General features: G+C 34.2%; 1 protein-coding gene across 1 annotated transcript; it reads left to right on the plus strand.

Annotated features, from left to right (window-relative positions):
• The first annotated feature begins 1,256 nt into the window (after positions 1-1,256).
• On the plus strand, positions 1,257-6,108 carry LOC140431875 (uncharacterized). The gene is made up of 4 exons (XM_072519750.1): positions 1,257-3,302; positions 3,594-4,558; positions 4,607-5,114; positions 6,067-6,108. Exons 1-4 carry the CDS (start codon positions 1,257-1,259, stop codon positions 6,106-6,108), a joined length of 3,561 nt encoding a protein of 1,186 aa, XP_072375851.1.
• Positions 6,109-11,548: the final 5,440 nt, after the last annotated feature.

Consider the following 11,548-nt stretch of genomic DNA (forward strand, 5'->3'; position numbering starts at 1 on the left):
GTGTCCTTATTTCTCTACCTTGGTCATTGTTTTCATTTACCCAGGTTTCCAGATATTTGTAGTAATTCACTTTTTCTACTGTATGTTGCTTAGAAATAATCATGCACTTGGTTTTCTTATTGTTCATTTGTAGTCCATATTTTATACTGACTTGATGTAATCTATTTACTAAGGGTTGCAGTGCTTCTAGACTGTCTGCAAAAACAGCGTGTCGTCTGCGAATCTTATATTTGTATACGAATGATGGCCGAATAATGGTGTGGAGGGAAAGAGGACAGCGTTACAATGAAAATCTGAGAGTCCCAACCACTCTTTTTGGAGGTGGATCCGTTTGCGTGTGGGGAGGCATATATTTTGACGGTAGCACGGACTTAGTCGTCTTAATTAAGGAGACAATGACTGCTACACAATATCGAGACAGAGTCATAGTACCAATAGTTGTTCCATTTTTTGGTGCAATAGTCGAACAATTTGTTCTGATTGACGCGCTATCTCAGAGTTCACCGTGCGAGAATTGTCAACGAGTGTATAGAAGCTCATGGCATTACAAGAATGAAGTGGCCATCGTGTTTACCTGATATAAGTTGTATTAAACATGTTTGGGCCGAAATGTCTAGGCAACAAAACAGCTCTTTCAACCGCCCCAAACCTTAGATCAGTTGGCCAATACATTACGCGCGATTTGGGAACGTATACCGCAGCAGTTCATCAATAATTTAATGAGAGGTCTTCCAAATAGAGTTAGAGCACTAAAGCGACCCAGAGGTGGATGCACACACTATTTGTTCAGCAGTCAACAGTGCAAGAGCCGTCCCTGCACGGACCACAGGGCGCATGCATCGAACATTAGCGACAACGACGGCGCGTAGCTGTCAAGGAGAAATAAGACATTCTTTTTTGGTTTTGTTAATTTTAAGTTCTTATAAAATAATTATAATAAAGGTGTTAAAAGTCAGAATAAATATTTATTATACAAGGAATACAGTCCACAATACTTCTGAAGGCTCAGAAATAAAAACATTATTCATGGTCATTCGAACGGATTTTATCAACAAGCAACAAGTGTATTTTTTATCGGCAAGTGAAAAAGTTTATATGGCATGGTATGTGGTGAGTACACATTTTTCATTCCTATAATACCTATCCTGGAATAAGAGAGATATTAATTTGTGTCACAAGGTTATTATAATTTCGGTTTGTTAGGATTTATTAATAGCAAGCTTTAAACTTTATTAATATTATACATAGTCGATGCAATGGATCAGTTAACAATTTTAAAAAGAAAGCGTGGTATCTTTAAGGCACAAATTACAAAATTTGATTCATTTATAAGCAGTTTTACTCACGATAAAATAGTAGAATTACAAATTAGGGTTGACAAATGCAAAGAATGGTGGAATGATTTTGATCAAATACAAAGTGAAATTGACTTATTAGACACATCAGAGGAACAATTACAAGAAAGGTTAGATTTTCAGGATGCATATTTTAAACTAATAGCCTCTGCAGAAATTATATTAAAGAATGAAGTTAATTTAAACGATACTATAGCAAACTCAGGTCACAATACTAGTTTAGATCGAAATAGCTTAAAAAATGTACGGTTACCACCACTGGAGGTTCCAACTTTTAATGGTTGTTATCAACATTGGTTAGAATTTAGAGATAGTTTTACTAGTATGGTCATAGAAAATTCTGATTTAAATGATGTTGACAAGCTTCACTATTTAAAAAGGGCTTTGATAGGGGATGCCCAGGATGAACTGGAGCAGCTAAAAACTACTAGCAAAAATTTTACTATTGCATGGCAACTTTTATCTGAAACATATGAAAAGAAAAAACTTATTGCACGTGGTCATATTGAAGCTATATATGAATATCCAAAAATAACTCAGGTAAATAGTTTAGAATTAAAGAAATTGTCAGGTTGTATAAAAAGAAATTTAAAGTCACTAGGTATGTTAGGTTATCCAGTTGAACATTGGGATGTTCTTTTACTTTGTACCATAGAGAAAAAGCTTGATTATTACACAAATAAGGAATGGCAAGAAAAGGGTCCAGTTAACGAATTTTCTACGATACAGGAATTCTTAGCATTTATAGATCATAAAGTACAACACTTACAAAATTCAGAAAGGGATAAACAAGATATAGAGCAAATATCAAAGGAAACAAAAAAAAGGGTGCAAAAAATGACATTATCAAAGTCATTCATTGCAACGTCCAAACAATGTGCACTTTGTAATTTACCGCACTATTTTTATTCATGTAAAAAATTTCATAATTTATCAGTGTCAGCTAGAAGACAAGAGGTAACAAAATCAAAAGCATGTTGGAACTGTCTAAAGGATGGACACTTAGTACAACATTGTACATGGGGAGGTTGTAAACTTTGTGGAAAACGACACAATACTCTTTTACATATGGATGGTAAATTTATAAACAATTCTCATTTACAAACAAATGTAACTCAACTCAACGGATCAAAGGTTGAATCACAAATTTGTGGTATAACTACCCAGAAAGAAACACACACACAGGGAAATGGCATATCTAATCAGGGAAAGGAAGTACATATTCAGGGACAAGGTGCATTCCATAATAATTCAATGGAAGGTACATCTCAATTAAACTTTTTGGGTCAGACAGGTTTTTTGGAATCACATTCGGGTGATATAGGTCAGACATGTTTTTTAGAATCACATTCGGGTGATATAGGTCAGGATTCAATTAATTTTTTAAATCATTCTAAGCAAGGTATATCATACAGATTAAAAACTGATATTTTACTTTCAACGGCCTTAGTATATATGCAAGACAAATATGGAATTTTGCATGAATGTAGAGTTTTATTGGACTCAGGTTCACAGTCAAATTTTATATCACGTTCATTTTTTGAAAAATTACAATTACGGGCAGATAAGGTACACATTCCGGTTAAAGGTTTAGGTCAAGGTATAACAAACATTTCTCAGGCATTAAATGGGACACTTTTATCAAAGTTTAGCAATTATCAAACAAATGCATTTTTATTGGTAATTAATAAAATTTCTGACAATTTACCAACTTCGGATTTAAACTTGGATTTTATAAATATTCCTAAAAACATTGTACTTGCAGATGAAACATTTGGGGTTTCAAAACAAATTGATGTATTACTGGGAGCATCAGTTTTTTGGCAATTATTATGTGTGGGTCAGATAAAACTTGGCAAAGATCAACCAATTCTCCAAAAAACTAAGTTGGGATGGGTTATTTCAGGGCCAGTTAGTCAATCAATTAAGGTTAGCAACAATTCAGTGGTATGTAATTTTTCGTCTAATGTTTTGGAAAACCAAATTGAAAAATTTTGGTTAATAGAAGAATTTGGTGCAAAAAAGGTTATGTCCAAGGAGGACATTTATTGTCAAGAGTTGTTTGAAGCTAGCACGATTAAAAATGAAAACAGTCATTTTGTTGTTAAATTACCAACAAGGTCAAACATTTCTGACTTAGGAGATTCTTATAGTAATGCACTAAAAAGATTTGAATTATTGGAAAATAAATTAAATAAAAATTTGGAAATGAAAATTAAATACCATGAGTTTATGCAGGAATATATCCAGTTGGGTCACATGTCAAAGGTTGAAGATAAAACTGACTTCAATTCAGAAACACCCAACTACTATCTTCCACATCATGGAGTTTTAAAAGAAACATCTTTAACTACAAAATTAAGGGTAGTGTTTGATGGGTCAGCTAGAACTGACAGTGGTGTGTCATTAAATGATGTTCTAATGGTCGGACCAAAATTACAAGATGATTTAATGTGCATTCTTCTTCGTTTTCGAAAACATAATGTAGTTATAGCTTCAGACATTGAAAAGATGTATCGACAGGTTTTTGTTTGCAAAACTCAGCAAAAACTACAACAAATATTATGGAGGTTTTCGGATGAGCAACCAATTGAGACATACAAGCTGAAAACGCTAACATATGGGACCGCTCCAGCAGCATTTTTGGCTATAAGAAGCTTACAACAATTAGCTCATGAGAATCAATTGAACCTGCCTCTAGCTTCCCAGGTGATTTTAAAGGATTTTTATGTTGATGATTTGCTTACAGGAGGGAGTTCAATTGAAGAAGTAAAATCATTAAAGGATGAATTAAATAATATTTTGTGCACAGCAGGATTTTCACTTAGAAAATGGGTATCAAACAAACCTGAAATTTTTGATGAGGATATTCAAATAAAGGGAGACATTGAACATTATCTTGCAGATGATGTTACAACAAAAACATTAGGGCTTTATTGGAACTCAAAGATAGATTCGCTTCAATATAAAATCAATTTTTCTAATTACACAAAGGTTAGCAAAAGAACAGTTCTGTCTTTAGTTTCACAGATATTTGATCCTCTTGGACTAGTAGGGCCAGTTATAATTAAAGCTAAATTAATAATGCAATCACTATGGCAATTAAAATTAAATTGGGATGAGTCTTTACCTTTAGATTTACACACAGCTTGGAACCAGTTTAGGGAATCAATTGCAGATTTGGAGAAAACTCACATTAGCAGGCAAGTTTTGTGTTTTAATTCAATTAATAGACAATTACATTGTTTCAGTGACGCTTCAGAGTCTGCTTATGGCGCAGCACTCTACATTCGGTCACTGGATCAAGGTGGTTCTTGCTTAGTTCATTTATTATGTGCGAAATCAAGGGTAGCACCCTTAAAAACAATATCTTTGCCTAGATTGGAATTGTGTGGTGCTTTATTGGCTGCCAAATTGGCATCGGCGGTTATCGCAACAATAGGTGTTAGCTTTGATGAGGTACATTTTTTGGCTGATTCATTGATAACTCTTCATTGGATTTTGGGTGAACCGTCACAATGGAAAACCTTCGTTGGAAATAGGGTGTCGGAAATACAAAGGCTTTCTAATGGATATAGCTGGCATCATGTTGACTCGCATGATAACCCAGCCGACATAATTACGCGCGGATATGAACCAAAGTTATTAAACACTTCAAAATTGTGGTGGAATGGGCCACCATGGTTAGCTTCTCATAAATTGTCTTGGCCTACTAAGGCTTTGTCAAATTCACACATTTCTATCATACCTGACCAGAAGGTAATTCAAACATTTATATCAACTGTGCAATTTGCTGAAATTTGGAACCGTTTTTCCAGCTTAGCTAAATTGCAGCGTGTTTTTGCATATATACTTCGGTTTGTCACCAATTGTAAATCATCTAATAATAAGACAACGGGTCCTTTTACTGTAGATGAAAAAGAAAGAAGTTTTTTCTGTTTGGTATATATGGCACAAAATGAAGTATTTCATCAGGAAATACAAACAATAAAAAAATCAAAACCAATACATAAATCGAGTAAAATCTTATCATTAAATCCTTTTCTTGATGATACAGGACTATTACGAGTTGGTGGAGATCTTCAAAAGTCAGAATTGTCTTTTGACCAGAAGCATCCAATCATACTCCCGAACGGTCATGTATTAACTAAACTTATAGTGATATCGTATCATCATAAATACTTGCATGCAGGTCCACAAGCATTGCTATCAATAATTCGTTTAAAATTTTGGTTATTATCTGGACGTAGCACGGTTAGGCACATTCTGCATAAATGTGTTACTTGCTTTCGTGTCAAACCTACATTGCTTGTACCTCTTATGGGAGATTTACCTAAATCTAGACTTCTGCCTACAAGGCCATTTTATAATTGTGGTGTAGATTATGGGGGTCCCTTTGAATTGAAAACAAGCTATTTACGGAATTGTAAAGTAGTTAAATGCTATATATGTATTTTTACATGTTTTACAACAAGGGCGACACATATTGAACTTGTATATGATTTAAGTACTAATTCATTCTTAAATTCATTTAAACGTTTCATTGCTAGAAGAGGTCTATGTAAAAATATGTATTCTGATAATGGAACTAACTTCGTTGGGGCAAATAATCATTTGCAGGAGTTATATTCATTTATGAATGATGCAACGGTAAAATCAAATTTTTTAGATTATTTTTCGGAACATAAGATTCATTGGCATTTTATTCCAGCTCACTCACCACATTTTGGTGGCATCTGGGAATCAACTGTAAAATCGGTAAAGTTTCATATACGAAGGGTAATGTGTAATAATAAATTTACATATGACGAAATGTATACTTTGTTGACGCAAATTGAGTCTCTCCTAAATTCCCGTCCTTTATTACCTCTGGCGGAAAGTCCAGAAGACCTTGGTGTACTCACCCCTGGACATTTTCTAATTGGAGCACCACTTGTAGCACTGCCACAAGAAGAGCTAACTGAAATAAATCCGAATAAGTTGAAACGGTATCATCACCTGACTCAGATAATTCAGAGTTTTTGGGTACGCTGGTCACGTGAGTACCTCTCTTCACTTCAGCAGCGAACCAAATGGAGAACAGCAGCTGACAACGTGAAAATTGGATCATTGGTTATTATTCAAGAGGATGGTCTTCCTCCTACTAAATGGGAATTGGGTAGAATATTGCAACTACATGCTGGGACAGATAATGTTGTGCGGGTTGTGACTGTGCGTACTTCTAAAGGTGAATTCAAAAGGCCTTGTGTAAAGTTAGCCGTCCTGCTAATGGATGAACAATAATGGTTATGGTTTACAAGAAGCGTTGTTTGAAAGGCATCACTTAAGCCTTTCAAGGGGGGCGGCATGTTCAGCAGTCAACAGTGCAAGAGCCGTCCCTGCACGGACCACAGGGCGCATGCATCGAACATTAGCGACAACGACGGCGCGTAGCTGTCAAGGAGAAATAAGACATTCTTTTTTTGGTTTTGTTAATTTTAAGTTCTTATAAAATAATTATAATAAAGGTGTTAAAAGTCAGAATAAATATTTATTATACAAGGAATACAGTCCACAATACTTCTGAAGCTCAGAAATAAAAACATTATCCACTATTAGTTTTTCTTTTCGGGATATTAGAAATTGAGCAGGAATAGAAATTTTAGGTTGTTAATTTTACAATTTTTGTTTATTTTCTATTTTTTTTTTCTAAAGAATTTTTTTTCTTTCAGTTCATCTGTATAAAAATACGAAGTAAAAATAAATCTTTATTTATATCACTGCATTTTTCTATTTGACCTTATGAACAAAAAATAAAATACACATTTTCATAGTATCCACTTTAATTGTTGAGAAATGTATATTACCAACATTTTTTATTATCTATTTTATTTATTTCCCGCAATAAACTACGAAATATTTAATTAACCATTTACTTTATTCTTGTATATCTGAAATAAACCTTGTTATAAGCGTAGGAGAGCAACCAACCCCTTTTAATAAGCACACACCGTAAAATCATCGTAAATTAAATTGGGATAACAATAATTCAAGAGAATCTGTTCTCTTGCACGTATTCATTGTGCCGCTAACAACACCGACTGAGTTTATATCTCCAATTTAAAGTTTCCAACCATACAGACGCAATAATTATGTACCTACAGTTTGTAGTTAACAGCAAACAGTTGCACCGAGACTAGAAATGATAACTTTTAGGGACCTGAACATTGCTAACGAGAAATACCACCACATATATATTGTGAATACTGTAAAAACAAGAACGACTTTGTTATTTACGCGGTTGTAATGGTTGCAAAAGTCGTAAACTGAATAGTAAAGCATGGTATAGTTCTGATATAAAGTTTTCTGGTGTAAAAAGAGGAGTTTTTAGCAACTATTTTGATATAGAAAGAGTTGTGTAGATTTTGGTTCAAATTCCTTGAAAATGTGATACAGTAAATACAACAATTAATGAAAATAAAAAATTTCCTTAGGTAAGGTACTAAAAAAGTTTTAGTACCTTAAATTGTAAAGGGATTCTTTGTAAAATAAATTATTGACAAGGCTTTAACCGTTACAGCAAAACCAATAAGATTAATATCTTACTGACTTTGCTGTTTGTTACAACATGTCCAATAGTTTTATTCTATTTCTTTGTTAAAATATACACAATGGCACCAGGGTATTTCCTGAGAGGAGATGTTATGAACCAAACAGACAACATAATGATAGAAAAGCTAATAGCAACAAGCATTTTGGACGTAAAAGTAGAAGAGCAACATGCTGCGGCTCAGACCACCTACTAGTTCAGGTATACTTCAGATGTAGGATCAGCAAGGAGCCAAATTTGAATCAACCATTAAAAGAAATTCCAGATTAGGGAAGACTGAGAAGATCCGAAACTCAAAAGAAATCTAAGGGGGAAACAAAGAGGAAGCTGACTGAATATGAAGGAAATAAAGAGAGAAAACTAGAAGACTAGTGAAACCAAATAAAGAGATTCACATTACCTAAAGCAAAATCGATGCTAGGAACTGAAGAAAGAACAAGTAATCAATGATTTTATGATGAGTGTAAGGCGACAATTAAAAAACGAAATAAAGCACATCAAATATATTTGGCTAGATGAACTAGCGAATATTAATTTGTCAAACAAATGAAACAAGGGTATAAACCAAAAACTACTGTATGTAGGAACAAAAACGGTGAAATAACCAGCAAAACCACAGAAGATAAAGAAACTTAAATTAAAGAGAAGATATTTTGAAATACTGTTGACCGAAAATTCTCACAATGACGATGTAGAACACACACAACATAAACTATTGGAAGAAGCAGCAAATGAAGAGAATGCGACAACAAAATCGCCAATGATAGAAGAGCAAATGTTGCCAGTAGTTCGCTTAGAACATAGAAACGACATTCTGCTAAGTAATTCTACTTGGAATTATATGTAATAGTGAAAATAGCCTCAGTAAAAGGTGCAGTGAAATATCCCATATCACAATGTTTTCGGACAGCTATCAGAAATTGCTATTTAATCTAAGAATTAAATATAAGTTAGCGTTTAATCTGTTTTTCATTACAGCCCTCGGCTGGTGGTCCTTCGTCCTTCAATTCTTTAAATGAGTTATTTTTCAACCATTAGGAATTGATATTATCAATTTTGAAAATAATGGGCCAGCTAATCTCTGGAAAATTGAAATCTCCAACAACAATGAGATTTTCAAAGGACGATAATTTCTCAAGTTTGTCACTAAGTATATTTTCCTGAGTAAGTACCGTATCCAGAGGTCGGTATATGCAAACTATAATATATGTGAAAGAGTTATTAGTAATAAGTAAGTGGATATTTTCTATTACGTGTAGTCCATTGCTTGATTACTGACGGAAAAACATTAGTTGCACACTACTCTCCCCGACGAGAACCTTTATCTCTACGAAATACGATATAGTAAAATTATCAATATTTATATAGCATCGGGGATCGAAGAATTAAGCCACGTTTCTGTTAGGAAAATAATATGAGGTTTTAAAAGTTAAACAGTACTTATAAATTCATTAAATTTGGACATAAGAGAGTTTAGACTCGTATACATAAGCCAATCCGTAAATTTGGTGCAAAAGAATTATGAACGAAATTTCATTATCTTCTAATTTCATTATGGACAGCCATTCACATATTTGATCGTAAGGTCGTTTTCTCAATTAGTTTTACTAGTTTCAAGCTCAGTACGAAGTTTCTTCAGACAAAGTTGATGCATAGGTGTCTTATCATCACTAACAGAATAAGTTAGAGTAGATTTGTTTTCTAAAAGTTTTTTTTTACTAAGAATTTTGCGAGTGTGGTGTGCAAAACTCATTATCACTTTTATCATGCGGGGATAACGCTCATTTTGATTTGGTTTACCCACTCCATAAAATGTAACAGGACTTTTTTGACATCCAATGACTTCTAGGGCTAAATATATTATCTTCTTAGTATGATCTTTTTTATTTTGTGTGTGCGTCTCCTGTAGGATCAGGGACCTCTCTAACCAAAAAATGTTTGGAACGAGATATGCGGTCAGCGGCTTCATTGACAATGCTGTCGGTAAATTCTGTTGTAATAGAATCAAGTTGATTTAATTAATTGCTGACTTCAGATAGTTTACTATCAGTCTTCAATTTTCTTTGTAATGTCCGCTTTACATCCACTAGTACACTCTTGATTTCGGTAGTATTCCCAATGTTTGAACTACATGCATTGCAAAGTATATATATATATATATATATATATATATATATATATATATATATATATATATATATATATATATATATATATATATATATATATTTATATCTCATCTACTTTTTGTCTTTTGTGGATAATTCATAACTCAATCATCGACCGACAGATCCGTACAAGCGGTTGGTTTCTTGCAGCCATCACACTTCTTCTTCTTCAAGTGCCCTGTCCGTTGCGAACGTTGGCTATTAACATGGCAATTCTGATCTTATTTGCGGCGCTCTGAATAGTTCGACCGATGTGAGCCCGAACCACTTCCTCAGATTTTGGAGCCACGAGTGTCTTCTCCTGCCTGGCCCTCGCTTACTGTCTATTTTTCCCTGACAATCAATTGCAGTAGACGGTACTTATCGTGTCTCAATATGTGGCCTAGATATTCAAGGTTTCTTTGTTTAATTGTATTCACGATTTCTTTCTCCTTTCCGATTCTTTGGATTACCTCTGTGTTGGTGACATGTTCGGTCCAGGATATACGAAGAATGCGTCGGTACACCCACATTTCGAATGCTTCTAGTTTTCTCGTGAGCGTCTCCGTCAGTGTCCAGGCCTCCACACCATACAGTAAGATCGGAAAAATGTAGCATTTAACTAGACGTAGTTTTAGGGGAAGAGACAAATCCCTGCTTATGAGGAGCTTTTTCATATTGCTAAATGCTGCTCTAGCTCGTTCTATTCTCGCCTTAATTTCTGTGGCCTGTTCCCATTTTGCATTTACGTTGGTGCCAAGGTACACATAAGATTCTACATGGTCAATTAGTATGTTACTTATCCGTAACTGTCGAGCAGGCTGTTGCTTCCTGCTTATCAGCATCCACTTTGTCTTCTTGAAGTTGAGGCTCAGGCCGTATTCCTCACTAACTGAATAAACTCTTTCCATTACCTGCTGTAATTCGTCTATGGTACTGGCAAGGATCACCGTGTCGTCGGCATATCTTATATTGTTTGTTAACTCGCCGTTTATTTTTATGCCCTCATTTGCATTTTCCATACATTTATTAAATATTTCTTCGGAATAAATATTAAATAGGAGTGGGGATAATATACAACCCTGACGGACACCTCTCAGGACACCTCTCTGAGCCATCACACTGGAGCTCTTTATTGTAGGTAGAAAATTAGCTAGAATTAGAAATATCCATATTGTTATATATAATAACTAATTACTAAAGCTCAAATTAAACATATTTAGGATGCAATTATGAAAATACAATTATACTGTACCTACTTGTTAGTTTTAGTTCTCTAATAAAATTTATTAGTTAGTTATATAAATAAATTAATTAGAAATTCAAAAATGACTTGTTATTTGAGCGAGGTGGAAAAATCATGTGTATAACATAGAGGTAGGAAAAAGTGCCTTTACCTCCCTTGAATGATTACTGCCCGACACGTAGCGTCATTCTCGGGAGGGAAAATAGCACTT

This window comes from Diabrotica undecimpunctata, unplaced genomic scaffold (genome assembly GCF_040954645.1).
Source record: "Diabrotica undecimpunctata isolate CICGRU unplaced genomic scaffold, icDiaUnde3 ctg00002186.1, whole genome shotgun sequence".
Taxonomy (NCBI): domain Eukaryota; kingdom Metazoa; phylum Arthropoda; class Insecta; order Coleoptera; family Chrysomelidae; genus Diabrotica; species Diabrotica undecimpunctata.

Bases quoted from the DNA above. Each gene is read 5' to 3' on its own strand.
- LOC140431875 (XM_072519750.1), top strand. From the start codon at position 1,257: ATGGATCAGTTAACAATTTTAAAAAGAAAGCGTGGTATCTTTAAGGCA. The intron at 4,559-4,606 runs GCAAGTTTTGTG...ACATTGTTTCAG, and splicing joins GAGAAAACTCACATTAGCAG to TGACGCTTCAGAGTCTGCTT. The intron at 5,115-6,066 runs GTAATTCAAACA...ATTTTATTCCAG, and splicing joins CTATCATACCTGACCAGAAG to CTCACTCACCACATTTTGGT.